General features: G+C 34.8%; 1 protein-coding gene across 10 annotated transcripts in view; it reads right to left on the reverse strand.

The window, feature by feature from the left end:
- The window catches only part of LRRC7 (leucine rich repeat containing 7), a 560,700-nt gene that overhangs the window by 131,021 nt on the left and 407,404 nt on the right, over positions 1-22,275 (reverse strand). For all 10 annotated transcript variants that reach the window (XR_009258064.1, XR_009258063.1, XM_058717001.1 and 7 more), the window contains 3 exons: positions 19,872-19,946; positions 13,789-13,933; positions 8,666-8,738 (listed from right to left, as the gene is read on the reverse strand). Coding sequence is in view for 8 of the 10 variants with exons in the window: in XM_058717001.1 (XP_058572984.1) it covers positions 8,666-8,738; positions 13,789-13,933; positions 19,872-19,946 (293 nt within the window). In the remaining 2 variants the exon portion in view is untranslated. The remainder of the gene's footprint in view (positions 1-8,665; positions 8,739-13,788; positions 13,934-19,871; positions 19,947-22,275) is intronic.

The raw sequence follows: 22,275 nt of genomic DNA on the forward strand, positions 1-22,275 counted from the left end.
GATAGGATACTGAAAGATTTTTTAACCAACAAAAAAGTAGAAATATTGCATTTATGCTGCATTTAGAATTTGGCGACAGCCCATAAATGGTCACAATCCTAAAATATTGGGACAGGGAGTGAAGGAGAAACTAGGCAGTAGAGGACAATGGCTCTTAAATGTAAATCATTGCTGGTTTTCTCCTTTAACTGGAATCTTATACAATCATAAATGAAATTCCATTTGATCGTTTCTCTGTACTTTTCTCAATAACTTTTAGTTTTTCTGCTGTAAGGATAACTCGACCACTTTAGGAAATACATTATAATCTTTTTCTTTTGTGTCTTAAATTTCTCTCTCTAGCTCCTTAGAATTTTCAACCAAATACTATGATTCTAAAAGCTTATCTTTGAGGACTCTGCTAAAAAGCATAGAATAATTTCAAACACTGCTTTTCTTTTCTTTTGTTTTCTTTTCTTTTTTAATGTTTTTCTTTATTTTTTGAGAGAGAGAGAGAAACAGAGTGCGAATAGGGTGGGGCAGAAAAAGAGGGAGACACAGAATCGGAAGCAGGCTCCAGGCTCTGAGCTGTCAGCACAGAGGCCCATGCAGGGCTCAAACCCATGAACGGCAAGACCATGACCTGAGTGGAAGTTGGACGCTTAACTGACTGAGCCACCCAGGCACCCCTAAAACACTGCTTTTCTTGAGAGTATATTTTATAAGTTCAAATATGTATGTCATGGACTGAATGTTTTTGTCCCACTTCCCAATTCATATTCTAAAGTCTTAACCTCCAGTGTGATAGTGTTTAGATGTGAGCCTTTGGGAAGTAAATCAGAGTTAGATGATGTCTTTGAGGATGGGGCCCTCATAATGGGATCGGTGCCCTTATAAGAAGAGATGCTAGAGAACGAGCCTCTCTCCCTCTTTCTCTGTTTTTCTTTTTGGGCATCACAAAGAAAAGGTTGTGTGAGCACACTGAAAGACGGTAGCTGCTTTTAAGCCAAAAGAGGAGACCTCAAAATGAAACCTATCTTGCCAACACTTTGATTCTGGACTTCCCAGCCTCCAGAACTGTGATACATAAATTTATGTTGTTTAAGCCACCTAGTCTGTGATATTTTATTATGGTAGCTTGAGAAGACTAAGACAATATATTATTATATTTGCAAATCAGTATAAAACATTTTTCTAAGAACTTGATGTTATCATGTTATTAATCATCACACAAATGAACATAAACAGCAGTAAATAAATGTCTTTTTGATTATTACTATTAAAGCCTATTATAATTTATTGAAGGCTATCTAACACTATGTCTCACAACAACCTCTGAGATGAATTATTATTTCCATTTCTCAGATGAAACAATTGCAGTTCTGAGATGTGAAGTGACATGTCCAAGGTCAATTAGGTTAATCAGTGGAGAAGCCAGGATTGGAATCTGTCTAGTTCCAAGGCTTGCAAACATGCCCCTCTGCCATACTGCTTAGGTACAATGAAGGAGATTAAATATTCTCAAGACATGATCTCAGACCTTAAGGAGCCTATATTCCAGTTGGTAGGACGTGGCAAAATAATGGAAAAGTTTAAATCATGATACAAAAGATAAACAAAGAACTTATATAACAAATGAAAAAATATCACAAGTTAAGAGTGTTCTCTACCTTATATATATAGTTCCCAAAACTTATCTGTCCATGAAACTTATCTTTGTGTCATACCTATTAAAATTCCCAATAATAACTGTTTTGAGAAATACAATTCAGAAAATGCTGGTCTACTTTGTAGGTGTACTAGAGCTTTTGATTTAGAAGAGGAAGCTGTAGCAGTCTGGGTGGGCAGAAGAAATAAGAATTACGTTGTAAAAACAGCAAATGTATTTCTTGAATCCAAAACCCGGAAATGCAAATTAAATAAGTCAGTAATTTTTTACTTTATCAAACTATTTTTTGAAAACATTTATTGAATATGTGCACTTTCTATTTATTAATACATTTAATCCTCACAACATTCTTATGAGGTAGGCATTATTATTATGATTTCTATTTATAAGGAGGAATCTAAGGCTTTGTTGCCCAATAACAAATCAAAGAGCCTGGTTTTGAACCCAGAAGGTCTGGCTCCAGAACCAAAGCTATCAACACTATGGTAAACTTCCTCTCCAAGGCAGCTTCATTTTAAACTGGCACTTCAGGTAATTCTGATGCAGGCATAACAGATTCAGGTTTGAGAAGATAGTTAGCTGATAACTGTAAGCTGAATCTAGATAGTTGTTCTCAAACTTGAGCATATCATAATCCCCTAAAGGTCTTGTTTACACAGAGATTGAGGGCGCAACACCCAAAGTTTCTCATTCAGTAGACCTGGGTTTGTCTCAGAATGTGCATTTCTAACAAATTCCCAGTTGAAGCTGATGCTGCTAATCAGACAACCACATGTTGAAAACCACCAGTTTAGACCATGTAAAAACTTGAATATTTATGTAAATGGATTTCAGTTTCATCCAGTGAAGTGTGCGTGTGTGTGTGTGTTTTGTCTTTAATTAAAAAATTTTTTTTTTAACAGTTATTTATTTTTGAGAAAGAGAGAGAGCAAGAGTGGGGGAGGGGCAAAGAGAGAGAGACACAGAATCTGAAACAGGCTCCAGGCTCTAAGCTGTCAGCACAGAGCCCGATGTGGGGAACAAATTCACAGACCGTGAGATCATGACCTGAGCTGAAGTCAGATGCTCAACCGACTGAGCTACCCAGGTGCCCCTGTCTTTAATTTTTTGACTAGAATAACATTACATAATGGAAAAGTCAAGAACTACAGAGTATTTGATAAAATCAAGTCTCCTTATTTTTCTCTATTCACCAGCTCTTGCATTCTCCTCCCCAAACTGGTGTACATTTCTAGTTTCTTATGTATCCGTCTATGAAACAGGAAAACAGAAGGAAGAATGTTTTAGCGTTCAGGTACCTAGAATAAAGCTCACTTATTTTCTTGTGATAACAGTATAGTACATAGACTACTGGAATTTACTATCTGGGGTATTGATATCATATAAGCTAAACATCGGGATCAGAGAACTAGAGAATTTTAGATGCAGGTAGAAATTATAAGTGAGGAAACTGAGCCACAGAAAGGTTAAATAACTTGTCCAAGTTCACACAGTAAGTGGCATAGCCAATATTCATATCCATGATGTTTGACTCCACAGGCAGTGCTCCTTGCACTATCCCTTGGGAATCTGAGGCCCATCAAGAAGAAAGGTCTTACTCAGCTTTGCTAAATTACATAGATTGTCTGGTTTCCAGTCCAGAAATATTTCTGTTTGACCATACACTGTGAGGGAATGACATTTTAAAATTTCCATTCACATTTTTGAGTTTTTATTGCTTTTAATTGTTAAAAATGTTTATTGATTTTGAGAGAGAGAGAGAGAGAGAGAGAGAGCGCACACAAATGGGGGAAGGGCAGAGAGAGAAGGAGACACAGAATCTGAAGCAGGCTCCAGGCTCTGAGCTGAGTCTGACACGGAGCTCAAATCCACAAACTGTGAGATCATGACCTGAGCCAAAGTTGGAAGCTCAGCCAACTGAGCCACCCAGGCACCCCAACTTTTTATGACTTTTGACCAAGACAATGGAGCTAAGAAAGAGAGGGCTTAGTATGCAAAATCCTATGGAAAATCCTATGGAAAATCCTTTGCCTCTACAGCAGTGTGACCCATTAAATTACCAAATACTATGAAATGTAGGATACAATTATCATATATAGTATTAAGAGGGATCATAGGTCAATCGACAGCTTAGCTATGAAATCTATTGACTTCTCTCAGCCTCAGTCTCTAACTGTTGATGGGAAGATAATAATATACATAGAATGGTGTTAATGGGGACTTTAACTAAATAAGAATCGGGGTAAAGCACAAAACATGGTATCTGGTGCCATGTGAGTAAAAAAAGAGTTATTTATTATTATTTTCATTGTATATTTGACTCTTCGAGTGGCTGGAACTCCTAGGTACAATTTAATGTTGGACAACAAAAATAATCAATTTTACAAGTCATTTCACACAAAAGTCATTGAATCTTTTTCAACTGTGAAAAATGTTGAAAAATTAATTCTTCCAGCACTTTTTACTAGTTGGACTATTAAAAATGACCAGAGAGGAGCACTTAGGTGGCTCAGTTGGCTGAGTTCCAACCCTCGATTTCAGTTCAGGTCGTGATCCCAGGGTCGTGGGACTGAGCCCCATGTCAGGTCCACCCGCACTGAGCATGGAGCCTGCCTGAGATTCTCACTCTCTCTCCATGTGCCCTTTCCCCCACTAGCATGCTTTCTCTCTCTCTAAAATAAAAATAAAAATGAACAAAGATTAAGTCTAACATATTGAAACATTCTAAGTGTAGAATGAGATTAACACTACAGCTGGTCATAATATTTCCAGGATTTTGGAGAGTTTAGGTAGAATGTTTAATAATAAACTGCCGACTATTCTTTTCACAAAACACTTTTTGCATGTGATCTGGGATGCCATTAAGTAACATCATAATCAAATTTCACCTCTAGCCTTTGCACTGAACCTCTGATGTATCAATTCTGAATTCCCTAAGAAAAATAAAACTATTATTATTATTGCTATTGTTATTATTTTACTTCATACAGATTGCTTATTAAAGTATATTATAAAATTTTAGATATATATTTGTTGCCATACATGCAAATTCAAATTATATATATGCAAGTGCTATGTTGAAGTGAGAATATAAGTTAGAAAATGGTCTTGTAATTTTACTATACAAACCATGATGTGATATAAAACAGATACCTTCAAACTTGTTGGTCTTTATAGTCTTAAAAATTATTGATAACCCTAAAAACTTGCGTTTATATTTTTTATATCTATTGGTATCTACTATATAATAAATTAAAACAAGAATTTTAAAAATAATTATTATGTAAAATAATAATAAACCTATAACATGTTAAGATAAATAACATTTTTATTCAAAGTAATGATATTTTTCTAAACAAAAACATTTAGTGAAAAAGGTAACATTGTTTTTATTTTTGCAAATCTCTTCAATGTTGGGTTTAATAGATGATATTAGATTCTCCTATCTGCTTATGTATTCAATTTGTTGTGATATATTGTTTTGACTGAATTGTGCATAAAAATATCCAGCCTCACACACATGCGTAGTTGGAAAAGGGAGAAGTATTTCAATAGTCTTTTTGGATAATTGTGATTATTCTTTGATACTACACCAAAACTCGCAAAGTGGCTGTTTTTTAGGGGATAACTGCAATGTAGAATCTGAAACTATATCAATGAACTTTTCTTATTCTTCATACCAATACATTAAAATCAACTGGCCTATTCTGCATTTTGAATGGGTCTTTTACTCATGCCTGATCTTGTAACTCATGTGTTGGTTATTTGGAAAGCGTTGCTTCACTGAGTTGTACAGGTTTTCCAGATGTTGACACATTTCATAATACACTATCAACAAATTATGTTAATTTATATCATACTAGTCTTATCAGAAAAGCCTATAAGTATTGGGAAGCTGTCAAGCTCACAGTGGCAGATAGGAATTTTCCAAAATTCCAATTTTTGCTTGACAGCTCAAATTTTATTGTCAGTCACAAATTCTGTCAGTTGTTTTCCTTGAAGTGATGAGCTCACTTTGTTCATTTTTGACAAAATGTCTGGCAAAAACCCAAGTTTAAATAACCAGTTTGTCAGTCATTCTCCTTTTTGTTGAAGACTATGTCTTAGGTTCACAGCAAAAGTGAATAGAAGGTATAGAGATTTCCCACACACTTCCCAGTGGCTTCTTTTTGTTTGTTTGTTTTTTCACCTTTTTTTTTTTTCAGTCCATGTCTCTAATACTTTCCTTTTATTTTCCCTGAAACAATAATCAAATTAAGATAATGACACTTAAAATAACTTAAAAAAAATGAGCTTCTATGATAAAATTCTTAACCTTTATCCCTCTAAACCAGTAATCAACTTCTGAGTTAAATAGGCCCATTTATCTTTGATGAATATTTTTTCATACCTTCAAAGGCAAATAATTATTAATTTTTAAAAATTAAAACGCTTAAAAGAAGATTAAGTATGGAAATAACCTAGCATCCAAATTCACAGCTAATCTAGCATCCGAATTCACACCAAATTCACACCAAAAGTTGCATACTAAAAAAAGCAACTTTTCTTTGTGTATTTTTAGATTATCCACCCTTTTTAATTTGTCTTCACAGAGCTAGGGTAATTAATTTATATATTTATATAAAATTATGTGAACATGAGTGGTAAAATATCAAGCATGATCTTTGTAGGCGTAAATGGAGTTGAATTCAGTTTCTCCTGAGTATTGACCTAAAGAAGGAAATTAGTGCCTAAGAATATAATTATATAGGAAGAGTTGTTTTTTTTTTTTTTCCAAGCATCAGGCTGATAAAGATGATTACTTTTGTGTACCCCAAAGGAAAGTTAATTTCTCTCTATATTGGAGACAATGTGAATAAATGCAGAGAGAAATATATTGCATGGTATTAACATTAAAATATTAAAAATAGATGAGATTTTTAAAAATAGCTGAAATTTTCACTACTTTCTAAAGTTTGGATATTGGTATTTGAATTTAGTCAAATTGTTCTGCTCTTGGATTTTCCATATCCATTTTCCATATCCATTTTCCATATCAGCGGTTACTTGCCAACTTGGTGTGAGGAGGGGAGAGAGAGAGAAAAGGGGACAACAAACATTTGGGATTGAAGAATATGTTTATCATCTTGATTGTGGTGATGGTTTCATGCTTTCGATCTATGTTAAAACCTATCATATTGTAGATTTTAAGTATGTGCAGTTTATTACATGCCAATTACACACATTAAATATTACTTTAAAAAAATTAATGTTTAGTTTTTTGAGAGAGAGAGAGATCAAACAGGGGAGGGGCAGAGAGAGAGGGAGAGACAGGCTGGAGCAGTCTCTAGGCTTTGAGTTGTCAGCACAAAGCCTGATGTAGGGCTTAAACTTACAAGCCATGAGCTCATGACCTGAACTGAAGTCAGATGCTTAACTGACTGAGCCACCCACGTGCCCCAAATCTCACTTTAAAAAATGGCCACTCTTCCCTCACTCCCCAAATATACCCAAATCTGTTAAATTATGGATTTCTGTAATTCTTCATACTGACGTGTGAGGCAAGATTCCTATACAATGAACTTACATAATTTTAGAATGAAGAGAGTCTATCAATTCCTCACTTCACACAAGTTATAAACAAAAGCATTTTCAGTGAAACATTGATAACAATACATATTTCTTAAAGAATCATGAACCAAAAGTTAATGGCAACATAAAATTAGGAAGAGATTGCTCTCAAATAAATGGAATATATTTTATCCTTAAAAGGCAATTATGAGGTCATCATCTTGAAGCTTTCAAAAATGCAAGCTAATAGAGAGTATAATGCTAGATGAAATAAGTCAGAAAAAGACAAATACCATATGATTTCACTTGTGTGGAATTTAAGAAGCAAGAAAAAAAAAGCAAGCAAAGGAAAAAAGAGAGAGAGAGAGACAGAGAGACAGAGAAACGAAGAACCAGATGCTTAACTATAGAGAACACACTGATGGTAACCAGAGGGTAGAAGGGTGGGGAGATGGCTGAAATAGGTGATGGGGATTTAAAGAGCGCATTTGTGTGATGATTGCTGGGAGATGTATGGAATTGCTGAATCACTATATTGTACACCTGAAACGAATATAGCACTGTATGTCAACTATACCGGAATTGAAATAAAAACTGAATTAAAAAATTCAAGAATAACCACATTAAAATTTGTAATAAAAATTTAAGAGAAATGCAATATAATTTACTACAAACTATAAAAATTCAATTGAACAAGCTCTGCACTTCCATTTGATTATTTAGTATTTCATATTTATTTTTTCTTTCTTTATATTTTCTTTCAAATTTTTATTTAAAATCTAAGTGTTGAATCACTAAATTCTACTCCTGAGGTAGAATATTGTTCTAGATTTTAGTGATTCATCACTTACTTATAACACCCGGTGCTCAACACAAGTGCCTTCCTTAATACCCATCACCCATTAGTATTTAATATTTAATGCTAGCATTGAAATAATAAAATTGGCATATGCCATTTAAAAAATGCATGTTAAACAGGTGTCTATCTCTTTGGCTTCTAAAAATACATTGAACTTCTATAAATATCAATTGGTAATATAACTTTATTATATTATTATAAGTAACCTTTACAGTACTATTATATGGCACTATTGCTATAAAACAATTACTAACATAATATATAAATCATTTATAGTGTAATGGTAATATAGACTACAGAGTTTATACAAATCGATTTGATTTTGTAAGACATATCCAAGTGAATTTAGAGCTTCTACTCAGTCAAAAACATCAAGCTAATAGTATCTGGGAAATTATAGGCAATAACATAATTGAAGATCTAGGTAATCCCTTTGCTTAAGAAAAAGTCATAGTTATTTCTTGTGATATTATATAGTTAAATGCCAATGCAATGTTCAGATATAAAAGTAAATTAAGATAGTAGAAAATGTTTTGAAGTAAAAAATCTAACATATCGTTTTGTTTCTGGCTTAGAGGGACTGACTGGTATGAAAATTTGGCACTTACTTTCCGATTGTATTGGGTAGTATTGTAAGTTGATTGTCATCTACTTTGAGAGTAGTTAGTTTTTTCAAAAGACCTAAAACAGAGAAGAAGTTTTATTAATACATAAGAACAGATCTCTAACAGAAAATACAATATGAAAGAAAAGGAATCACTTGTGAGGAATATTTGTCATGCCAATAGGCTGCACTCTGTTCATATAAACCTACAAATAAACCTACAAATTTGCATGTGCTCTAGTTTTGACTGTTCAGTTGCAAAAACTTTACCTACATCAGTGGGAGTTCAAGTACATCAAAGCAGACAATAAACAAAATGTAGGGCTCCATAGAAACTTAAGTTGACACAATACTACCACATTTCCCTTATCTATTTTGCTGCAAATGGACCAGATGAAAAATTTTAAGCCAGCTGTGACTTAATGTATAATTAATTCATAAGCACTAAAAAATAACATTTTTTATTTGTGATACAAATTAAAAACAAATCTGAATTAAGCCTAATGATCAACAAATGGGCACTGAGGTATTGTGATGCAGTGATTATAATTATGGACTTGGAAAATTACAACATATGACCTCATACTCTTTTTGTTACCATAAATCCTTGAACTTGGATCAGCAGAAAGTACACAAACTTGCAATTTTAATATACCGAGCAGAAGTGGCCAAGAATTGAAGTTTCAACTATTTATATTTCACTGTCAGATTTATGCCTTCCATACTCTATTCCCAGGGTTCTAAGGAGTAATAGCCACAGAGTAATTGAAGTACAGCTTCCTTTACCCAGCCATAATTTAATCTTTGGTATCAATATGGCTTAAATAGCCAAAGTCCAAGGGCAAAGCATGGTTATTTTTTGTTTTACATTGGAAATATGCATATAAGCTGTAGGCTACTTGTTTTGCAGAAAACTAGTTTTGATGGATATGGTAGGTTCCATAGTAAAATGTGTTTGGGAATTACTAAATTAAACAACATTAAACATATTTCTTAAATGAAGTTTTCCTAGGAGCTTTTAATATATTAATGTAGCAATGTGACTCTCCAAAGTTATTGCAGAATGCGTGTAAGTGTGCAGGGTCTTGTTCAGCTAGTGTTTGATGAATGTGCTTTGAAAAGCATCGCTGTAGATCATGCCCATCCACCTCAAATATTCTGAGGATTCCTTAAAAGCATAAAGTCAGAATATATTTGAAATAAAAACCAATCATTGCACTTAAAATTGCAGTACCTTCAGTTACATATTCTGTAGAAGCACTCAGAATCTCTAGTGAAGAGAAAGGGTCTCACTGTCAAACTGCTGTGAGAAAATATCTACAAAATATCAAAACTTAATACATCAGCTTGTGCCCCCAGGATACACTGCTGAAGATAGCAGCACCTGGGAAAGACGACAATTCTCACTGGGGTAATTTGTCTCTGAAGTTTGGACACTCACTGCCATATTTATCTATGTTTAAAGGGTGAGTGAATCACTTCTCTAGTGTGTATGTAAAAAATGTCAACCTTGGAAATATGAAAGAACTCCTAAGCTTGTTCATCAACTGTGAAAAGCAAACAGGGGACGATGAATTACAGCTAAATTTTTTATGACTTGGTAGCCCTAATCAAATGACTGCACCTGCCCACCAATGGAGCTAGAAGGTGGTTGACAGTCTCCACATCACTTGACTGGGTCATAAGAAGTTTTGAGCTAGGTCACAAATGGCTGTGCAAACACCATGAAGCCAGGTTGCAAGGTATCCTTTAAGAGAATGACAGTACTTAAGTCTAAAAGTAGTGGTGAAAAAATCTTGAAGCATGTTAGGGACTAAAACCAAAAGGTCGATGCAACAAAGTTTTTCGAAGAATGGAGTAGAGGCTCTGACAGCTGATAGAAGCTTCTGCAGCTTTAAAGGTGGAAGCAAGTTAGGTCTCTTTGCTTAGTTCCATGTCTGTGGATTTAAAGGAATCACACTCATTTGTGATGTGGCAACTTTGTCACTCACATATTCTAAGAGGATGCTCTTTGGACAGATTCTGGAGCTTCTATAGGAATATGGTTGTCTGTAGAGCAGAAATAGAGCATCAACCTTACCTTCATTGCTCATGACTTCCTCGGGCAGATAATTCCTTTACTGCATTTCTATATCATATCTTCTTGGGCTTTCTTCTTCTACTCTACAGGAATCAAAGGCATTCTATCTTGTTCCTTCCCTCTATTTGGGTTTTTCCCTAATTCCCCACCTCTTTATCCTACACTCCCAACTAAGAAGTATTGAAGAGAAAGAAAGAGGAGGCCTTTTACTATGGTTTTCGCTACTTATATATAAATATATAATAAGCAGCAATGTTTTAAACATTAATATGATTTGTTATCAAAATAGCTAATATTTACACGACAGTTACAGATATGTAATAAAACTTTGAAAAACCAAATAGCTGTGTGCTCATCAAATCTGAGATTATAATAATTATCATATTATTATAGTAGCTAATACAAGCACTTACTATGTGCCAGTTACTATCCTAAGCAATTCTATATATATGAATTCACTTATTGCTGAAAATAATCCCATGATGCAGGTACTACTACTGCCCCACTTAATAGATGAAGAAACTGAGCGCAGAGAGATTAAGTAGCTGGTCTAAGGTCACAAAGCTAGTAAGATAGAAAAGCCAGAATTTGAACTCAGGTAACTTGACTATGAAGTCTGTGTCCTTAACCATTAAGTAAAAAAGATAAATTATTTTGGAAAGTAAAAAAAAAATTAATTAAAGCTCTCTCTAGAAGAGCAAAAGAGCCCCCTTCATTTTCCCTGGAACCAGACAAGGAAAGGGATTCAGCATGCAGGGGTTGTTGAGTAAATCACTCCATTGAAATACCTCATGGCTGTAGAACTAAAATAGATGTGAAGGAAGTAAAGATTTTAATTTTAGTTGCTATTTTCCTTTATTGGTACTATGGAATTTCTTATCTTTTGTTGTTTTAAATGTTGGTAGCCCAATAATGTCAAAATAAAGAAGACAAGATGCAATTTCCCATCAGAATCAATCCCAATCAGAATCTATGAATTCTTTTAGGGCCTGAGGACACAGCTCTCAGTCTCCTATCTCAGATACTTCTCTTGATCAAGAAGGGGATTTTTGGAGGGAAGTCAGCTATTGTACGTGTATAATCAGGGACTCTGGCAACTCTGCAGATGCATAAATGTAATCTTCCCTTAAAGGTCAATAGAGTTTAAAGATCTTGTCTGAGGCGTAAGCTACTATCACAAAGTTACTTTCCTAATTTGAGAACCATTCAGATTCTTAATTAAGGTATTAAAATACATAGTATCACCTGTCTATCCTAGTTGGCTTTATGTCAGCCAAGTGTCCAATCTGATGTTTTCTATCACCTATCCATGCTGTCTTCCCCAGACCAGAAAGCTACTTTCCTGGTCTTCTTTCTTAAAGGAAGATATTTTAAACAAATAATTATGTCATCTTTTGTTTTACTATGTGCCATTTTTATTTCCAGAATTTCTATTTTTTTTTAAAAAAAACACCTATTCTTAGTAAGAGTTCTTATTTTTGTTTTATTAGTTATTATTTTTATGAATGTTATTCAAACTTTTGTGTATTTGACAATCTACACATACTTAAAAATCATTTTTTACATTTCTTGGTGACTTCGGTTTCTCCTGGGTAAATTTTCCTATTTGTTTGAGTTTTTGGTTGTGGTTATAACATTAGTTTTCCTTTAAAATATTCATTTGCATGCTCATTTGTGAAAGTGAATGTTTTCTCTTTACCGATGCTCACCCCTCCCTGCCTGATAGTTTTGTAGTTACCTCCCCTGACTCCCAAGTTTCTGGAGTGGGAGTATAAGGCATGTATTTTGACTAGGTGGTTATCTTGACTAGATGATCATCGCTGTCATCTTAATTAAAGGATGCTCTTTTTAACCATTACACTTCCTCACTTTCTACAACATAAAAGAGTATTTTGTAAACTTATCTAATTATAAGTTTCATCTAGGATGTTTAATAAAAACAAATTAGAGGGCCTACCACAAACTTACTGAATCAGAATTTTCAGAGAAACAGCCTGGAAATGTGTAAGTGCCTAATAAAACTGTCAGATAAGTCTTACAATGGAATGAGTTGGAAAAATACTGTTATAATACAGTATGTGATTATATAAATCAAAAAGTTATTAAATCTAGACAGAAAGAAATTCTAGCCTGTTTTTCAAAACTAGTATCCTCTATTAGCCTGAAGGAATATGAAAATGGAAGCAATCAAATAGTGAAGAAAAATTTGGAAAACTGCTTTATCTTCTAGCTTCCTTCTAATTAGAGTACCTAGGTGTAACTTAATTTTCAGAAGCTTTAATAAATTCAAGAATATATGACACATTGTATTCAAAGAGTGTTTAAAAACTAACACCCAAAGTTAGGTAATTTGCTGATTATCCTCCTAAGTCCTCTCATAAATAATAGTGAGATATGTACAGAAAACAGTTTACTTATTATTAAATTAGATTCTTTAGTTACCTTACTCATATAAAAATTTGTAACAAAAATGGATTGGGTGCTTGATAAATACTAACAGTCATTCTCTGCTGTCATGAATCTTAACAGCATATAAAAGAAAATGCATCTTTTTTTAAATAATAGAACTACAAAGAGATTTTATATTTATTATATATTTATGTTATTTTCAGATTATAGCAGTGTTATAACAGTATTGAAAATAGGATATAGCAACACTCTGTGGATAGAAGCTATTGTGATTTTATGGTGATAAAAGATGATATACATGGTTATCAAATTACTCTAAATCTAAGAAATCTACTTTTTACAGTAACATTTTACAACTTAAAAGATTTGAATTGAAAAATATATCAGCTTGGTAGGATCATGTATTTTAATAGTAGAGCCTTCTTGAGTTTGACAATTATTTACCATTTCATTTTAAGATATTGGTAAAATACTATGATACCAGTAATAATGAACTTGAATAATGAAGTTTGTAATTCATTATTATCAGTCAGGCTAACAGTATATTCCCTATATCTACTGATAAACTAAGACTATGCCAAAAAAGAAAATTTCATATATTTCATATAAACATTCATGACACAATAGAATATTCTTACCTATAGAGTCGGGCAACTGTTGCAACATATTGGATGACAGTAAGAGGTCCTCAAGGGCTTCACATCCAGAAATTTCCATGTCAACCGTTTCTATTCTGTTTTTTGACATATCCAGGTATACCAACATCTTTAACTTCCCTATAGACTTGATAACATTGCATAAACTCAGGATTAGTTGAGAAACTTTCACAAGACATTTGAAAGTTGTAAAAACCACAATACTGTAAAACTAATTTTAAAAGCAACTACAACAATAATATGTGTTGGTAAGAATGTCGAGAAATTATAATCCTTGTACATTGCTAGCAGGAATTTAAAATTGTGCAGCCACTTTGAAAAACAGTTTGGCCATACCTCAAAATGTTATACATAGAGTTTCCATATCACCCAGCAGTCCCTAGGTGTATACTCCAGGATGCAATATATGTCCACACAAAACACAAACTTTAAAGCAGTATTATTCACAAGAGCCAAAAAATGGAAACAACCTAAATGCCTATCAGTTGATGAATGGATAAACAGCATGTGTTATATCCATATGTTGTCCTATTATTTTGCAATACATGCAAATATATATATTACAAAATGGATGAACCTTGAAAATATATGCAGTGAAAAATGCCAGTAATAAAAAACAAACAGCTGTTGCATGATTCTATTTGTATGAAATGTCCAGAATAGGCAAATCTATAGAGATGGAGAGTAGATTAGGGTTTCCAGAGGTTGGGGGTAAGGGGACATGGGAATGACTGCTAATGGCTTCAGGGATTTTTTTTGGAGATAGTGCAAATGTTGTAAAATTAGATTGTGGTGATGGCTACTCAACCTGTGAGTATTCTAAAAGCCACGGAATTGTATATTATAAATGGGTGAATTTTATGGTATGTGAATTATATCTCAGTACAACAGTTAAAACAAAACACAACAATCTCAAAGTTGCCACTGAATTAAATAAATTAATAATAAAAAAATAAATGACAATTGTCACCCAAACAGCATATGTTGACATATTGATTCTTACACTTTCAAATGCATAAGAAACGGTTTAAATCCTACCAGATTCAATATTCTGTTATTCAACAGTTCTTTTTGAGAGTCTACTATGTAACAGGGCTTGTGTTATACATGGGAGACCAATCATGAATAAGTCAACTAAGTATGAGGAGAGACTTGTCATGATACAGACAAAATCTGTACCCTTATGGAGCTCACAGTAGTGGAGGAAACTGTCAAACAAATAATTACAATACCCTATAATATATGCAATTAAAAAAACATGTAGAGAATGTCATAGAAGCACCGGGCTGCAAACTGCCTGGAAGACACAGCCTGTCAAGAAAAGGAGAACATGCACCTAAAAGAGAAAATGACATATACTGTTCATAGTAAAATGTGAAAAATCATGGCATGTTTGAGGAAGAGTGGGACATTTGATTTATCAGATTATAAGAAGACATGTGTTCAAAGGCCTTACATATTATATGAGGAGATGTAAATTCTACCTTTTAAGGAAGGAAAGCTATTCAAGAGGTTTTTGTTTGTTGGTTTTGTTTTGTTGAAAGAGAGAGCATGCATGTGTGCCCCAGCGTGCCTGTGAGCACAGTGGGAGTAGGGGAGGAGCATAGATAGAGGGGAGAGAAAGAATCCCAAGCAGAATCTGTTCTGTCAGCACAGAGCCCAACGAGTGGCTCAACACCAGGAACCACGAGATCATGACCTGAGCCGAAATCAAAAGTTGGACCCTTAACCGAGTGAGGCATCCAGGTGTCTGTATTCAAGGTTTTTAAGACAAAGAATGACATGATCAGATTTGTGCTTTAAAAATCCAGCTTCAGGGAACTACAAAGGAGAGATTCTTTGATGAGAGTTGCAAAGACCCATCACAAGGATCTGGAAACAGTTTTTATTTTAAGTTTGTTTATTTTGAGACAGAGAGAGATAGTGTGCAAGCAGGGGAGGGCAGAGAGGGAGAGGGAATCCCAAGCAGAGTCTTCATTGACAGCCTGATGCCAGGCTTGAACTCACAAACCATGAGATCATAACCTGAGCCAAAGTCGGACACTTAACTGAGCCACTGAAGTGCCCCTAGAAACAATTTAGCTGAGGAGATAAGGGCCTGAATTAAGGCAGCGGAAGTGAGGAAGAAGAAGGGATGGGCTCCAAAAAAAAATCAGAAGTGGAATAATTAAACTAGTAACTAGTTGCTGAGGACAGGGAAGGAACAAAGTCATACTGTGAACAGGAGTAACAGGGACCGCTTAGCTGGGACATGGAGCACAGGAGTCAGGACAAGATAAAAGTCCTCACTTTCAGTTTCTTTCAGGGCATATTTTGCAAATAAATACCCTACACATAACTGTGTTCAGTGGATCATCTGTCTGTTTAATCCACCCGTATCCATTTTAATATATTGTCTCTACTTATTTGACAGAATATAAATAAAAAAATAAATAAACTTATTACACACACAAGCACACACTTGGCACTGTGCCAAGTACTTTGGCTATATTATTTGATTTAATACTTCATATCTTTGCTTCTCACAATGTGTTTTGCAGACCAGCAGCATTGGTACCACCTGGAAGCCTGTCAGGAACATACAGTCTTAGATCTCAGACGCACTCTGGACCTACTGAATCAGAATCTGCATTTCAACGCACAATGAAATTTAGTAATTAATGTCACACAATGGGAAGCAGAAACAAGGAGAAGGTTATGAGAGAGTGCTCTTAGGATCAATACCAGTGGGAAGACAGAGAGGAGAAAGGAGGCACGGCTAGGCAGATGAAGCAGCTGAGCTGGAATGAAATCTTGAGGAACTCCCTGGGTGGCCCTTTAAGAGTCACTGAGTTGGATTGCCTGGCAGTAGTAGGGTGAGTCTAAGTAAGGATGAGGAGCCAGGCCTTTATCACTGGTCATTGGGTGCAGGTCTCCCAGACTAGAGATGTGACCCTGAGTAAGGAGGTTCTTTTCAGCTGGAGCAAATCCTGAAGAAGGTGGAAAGTTGCAAACAGTATTCCCAAAAGCCTCAGGAATAGAGAGTAAGTTCTTCATTCCACGAGGATGATTCATGACAGCAATTATTACAAATAACATTCCAAGGTTACCCCATTAATGAGGGGTGGAGCTAAAATTCAAATCACTTTTCTCAGATTACAGACCACAAAGCCTATTGATTATATCAGCAGTCACTGACCTCTAACTCCCTAATTAACCCAGCATATATCTCTAGGTCTGTGTCCTCACGCCCCATGGAGGCACAGAATGTGCGAAGTCTTGGAATAGATGAATAGTTGCTAGGCTAGGAACTGAGTACTTTGGGTGAGTGAAGCCAGAGGGCTGAATTCTCCCTACACCTGGAAATATGTCACTTGGAAAAATACTGTCACTTTACTTATAGATTCCCACCCTAAGGAGCTATTATGATACCATAACCATTCTTCTCTTCTGGTGAGCAAGGAAGGAATGATGTGTGTGTGTGTGTGGGGGGGCTCTTTTTTGTTCTTTCATCATGAGGAAATTTCTTTACTCTTTGAAGCCCTCTTCATTGTTATTTCCAGCACAACTCAATATTTTGGTGTGAAGTTTCTAAACATCATTTTTAGAAGCAAAACAATTTTTTTTGAGTCTTTCTAAACCCTCACTTTGAAACACCTTATAAAAGCAATTGTAGCCTGCGGTGATAAAGACCTTTGAAGTCTAATGTCTCAGAATCCTTGGGGATATTGAATGTTGCTCCAACATCTCTCGATACAGAGGGCTCTATAAGTGAGCAGTAGATAGTAAATGAAAAAAGTAAAAGCCATCACAAAAGAAGATACTGGAGTTTGTTTAAAAATAAATACTGATTCAATGCATTGTTTAGTCACATTTTGGTTGATTGATCTTAGAGTGACAGTGAACAAGATAGCTATGTAGAAGACTAACTTCTGATCATTATCTCCTTTCTTCTCTGATTTATGAAAAATGGAGTAGTAAAATGATAGCTCAGGCTTCCAAAAGTATTTTAAAAGTATGTTACTTTAATGTACAGTGATACATGAGCTAATAATAAGATGATCTTGCTTTTTTCCCTGGGTCTTATAACACTAAATATTTAGGATTAATCATTCTGTGAAACTGATAGATGGGCTAGCTTAAGGCTGCATTCAAGATTAGTCTCTCAAAGACACATGTTTCCAGGTCCTTGCATAACAACTATTTGCCAGCACAGACATTCAGAAAGCCATGCCTCTTTATGGCAGGGAGGTGGGGGTATTCCCACAAGGAATAAAATAAAATATAAAAACTCAAGTGTACTAAAGTGAGAAATCTACGTAAAGCGGTATATAAGAAAAATCTATTCTCACAACACTTATCTGTTCACAGACGGTTTCAACACTACTTTTCTATTTAGATAAAAAGCTTACTAAACAATATGAGGTCTGAATTGATTGCTAAGGTTGGATTTTGGAAATGTAATGACTATGAAAAATAAGATGAACCTAATTCTCATTTGTGCCCTTTGTTGATTCTCTAGCAGCAGGATTTTGGAGTTTGAGAATGAACAACAGCCCCTGGTGTTGGTTTGAATTACACCTCCACTATTTACTGGCTCCGTGACCTTGGGCCAGTTTCTTATTCTTTCTGTTTCAGTTTATCATCTGTAACATGGGGATAGTAGGAAACCCTACTTCATAGGCTTATTATGAGGACTCAAGGAGTATCTATTTGTAAAACATCTAGCATTTATCATGAGTTAGGCATTATCTAGGTGTTTCTGAATTAGTAAATATATTGAAGAAACGGGTATAGACTTTTCTGATTAGACATACATTCCGATTTCTCAATCTCTGCACAGGGAATTGGTGAGTGTCTTACCTGTGTTGCCCCAGGATTTGTACATACTTTGGCTATGGCACAAATTGGGCTCTACTACATGTAGTGGAATCTAGATCTGTCTCTCCTGTTATGTGTGAGCTCCTCAAACAAATGTATTCAAGGTCATTGAATATATTATCTTTGTAGCTCTAACATTAGCATGGTTTCTGGTTCATAGAGGTGTATTTGTAAACGGTTTTTGAATAAATCAATATATAAAAGATGTGCATGCTTTTTTGTTTTGTGTCTGTGATGATAGTATAAATGTATTCTTTTGATAAGAGAAGAAAGTATTTTTTTCCTTAATCTTTTGCCAGATTTTCTCTTTTATGTGGTCTCATGCTTGTTCAAAAGAGAAACACTTCTTGTTCTTGTTGCTTTTGCAATTATTTTAAGGAATTTTTAATGTCAAGTCAAAAGAAGAATAAAATTGGCTTTGGGAACACACATCAAAATCTCTGTGGCTGAAGAGTTATTATAAATCCAGCTGCCCTGGCTACTCAGCCCAATTGTGGTTGGCGTGTGTGTGTGTGTGTGTACATGCTTATTTGTCTGCTTGTGTTATGAGTGGCAAGAGGCAATGTTTTTATTGGAAGCCACTATTTCACTGAGTGGGAAAGGCTAAATACTCAAACTCAATGAGTTAACTGGTAAACCTACTACTTAGGAGATATTACTGGATTGTCTGTGTGTTAGTAGAAAAAAAAATGGACTCTAGTTGAACTTTCTATTTTTAACACCTGATAATTTGCCATTTACCATTTTGAAAATTCAAATGGGTTCTAATGGAAATCACCCAAACTGAGAGAAAGATTTTTATTTTGTGGAAAAGCTCTAACATAAGCAGAAACTATTATCTAGTTACCTATACGAATAAGTTTGATTTTGCAAAAATAAGACTTGGTATTATATGTAGCATTTTCTTTTTCAGTATATAACAATATAACTTTCTCAGTTTTAAAAATCGGTATGTGGAGAGATAAAAAATATAATCCTAAGAGAACAAGAGAATCTTTCATACATTTCGTATACCTATACTATTTACAAAAGGTATGTGAAATACAAAAAATAAACAAACAAACTAGTGAAAAAACACTTGGTAACCAAACAAATGTTTTATTGTGAAAGGCAAACACTGATATTTATATATTAAGATTATTATTCATTACCATTAATATATAGCACAGATGCTAGACAATGTGGCATAATAAAAACTTACATACCCCAGGTAGCACTTGTAATGCATTATTATCCATCCATAACTCCCTTAAATTTTGTATTTGATCCAGAACTTCAGGCTAGAAGAGAGGTAGGGAGAAAGACAACACAATTAGTCTTTTCTTAGCACAATAGAAGTGTAATTTCTTGAATCTGGAAACTTTATTTGGGAATCTAATGTTAATCCTTTAAGAAGTTCTAAGTTTAACAGACTTTCATCAAAACTGAGAGTCCCTCGTATAGCTAACTTAGAACTCATCTGGAAACAATCAGAACAACAGTAATAAAAATTAAAATCTATAACTCTCTCTTAACACCCTACAATGATCCTTTGTAGCATTTATTACACTCTAATTACTCAATGTGTCTGTCTTCTTCACTAAAATATAAGCTTTTGAAGAGCAGAGCAATGTTTGTTTTTTTCATCTTTATTGTTTTTTTAATTTTAATTTTTGTTTTTTTTAATTTTATATTTTATTTTTTTTAAATTTACATCCAAATTAGCATATAGTGCAACAATGACTTCGGGAGTAGATTCCTTAGTGCCCCTTACCCATTTAGCCCATCCCCCCTCCCACAACCCCTCCAGTAACCCTCAGTTTGTTCTCCGTATTTATGAGTCTCTTCTGTTTTGTCCCCCTCCCTGTTTTTATCTCATATGAGTGAAGTCATATGATTTTTGTCTTTCTTTGACTGACTAATTTCACTTAGCATAATACCCTCCAGTTCCATCCATGTAGTTGCAAATGGCAAGATTTCATTCTTTGTGATTGTTGAGTAATACTCCATTGTGTGTGTGTGTGTGTGTGTGCATATAGGTGTGTATATATATATATATATATACATATACATATACATATACATACATATATATGTATATATATACACCTCATACATATACATATATATATATATATATATATATATATATATACACCTCATCTTCTTTGTCCATTCATCCATCGATGGACATTTGGGCTCTTTCCATACTTTGGCTATTGTTGATTAGTGCTGCTGTAAACATGGAGGTGCATGTGTCCCTTTGAAACAGCACACCTGTATCCCGTGGATAAATGCCTAGTAGTACAATTTCTGGGTCATAGGGTAGTTCTATTTTTAGTTTTTTGAGGAACCTCCATCTGTTTTCCAGAGTGGCTGCACCAGCTTGCATTCCCATGTTTATTTTTTAATCACTATTCTTCACATCCCCATTGCTTGCCATGGTACTTGACACACAATAGGTTTTTACCATGAGTATGTGTTAGAGCCTTACACACAATTGCCCCTCCCCCACCGTCCCAGGCATTGCATTACTGAGATATATAATAGTATGAATCAGACCCACTCATTTCTTATCTCTTCATTTACTCAGCAAATTTTGATTGGTTGAACAGTGGGGATGCCTACTATGGTAAGGCACAGTGTACAATCCACAGTTATTCAAACTCAGTTACTGCCTTGAAGTAACTAATGATCTAATTGAACAGACAAATGCATATAAATAGCAGAAACAGAAGGTAGCATATGGGAGAAAAGAATAATGTAGAGAAGTTCAGAGAAAGGAGAGAGAGAATATGATCAAGGTGTAACACATAGTGCATAATGAAATTTCAATTCCCAAATTGAAGCATTCTCTAAATTGTACCTCATGGGCAGCAGACTATATGGAAAGGTTAGAGGTTGCTATTGCTACCATCATCATCTTTTTATTCGTGATGACCTTTTTCTGATTTCTCTCTAGAAATTATCCTATTCAGGCCACCAGCTTCCCTTGAAGTTGATTCCTTCCAGGAGGGAAGTGAGGAAGGACTAAGCTAATTGGTGCATAGTATTCACCTGGCCACAGGGTTGGCTTGGAGGATGGGAACATGATCCATTCAGAGCAGTTGAGAAACAATGTTTCTTTCACTGAGGCTTCAGGGGAAAAGACTTCTTCTTCCCTGCTGGATTAGAAACTGGAAGGGGACAGCCCTGGGAGCTTCAGGTGTGAAGAAAAGGGGAAGGCTGTTTCAGTTAAGAGATGGATCCTGATGACATCATATTAGGCCAAAATTAAGCCACACCTGAAATCGGATGTTTTGTCTCTTTCAACTGAAAAAAAAAATTATCACTGAAACAAAGTACAACCGTAGTTCAGTAAACTTTGAGACCTACTTAGGAAAACTAGTGTATTTTATAGAATAATAGTGTGAAAGAATGGAATTGTATATATGTTAAGATGAGAATATTGGTAATCGTGGGTAAGCAGGAGTTATGTACACACATCTTTGACACATTAGAAGGGCTTCAGAAACTGCTAGGACTAGTTTGGAAAGAGCCTCTGATACCTTTAGCTTGCAATTGCAATTAAACATGGTACTATTCCTTGGAGAAATTCCATTTACAACAAAGATCAAAATCTAAAGTTAG

The sequence above is a fragment of the Neofelis nebulosa genome, chromosome 2 (genome assembly GCF_028018385.1).
Source record: "Neofelis nebulosa isolate mNeoNeb1 chromosome 2, mNeoNeb1.pri, whole genome shotgun sequence".
Classification (NCBI taxonomy): Eukaryota; Metazoa; Chordata; class Mammalia; order Carnivora; family Felidae; genus Neofelis; species Neofelis nebulosa.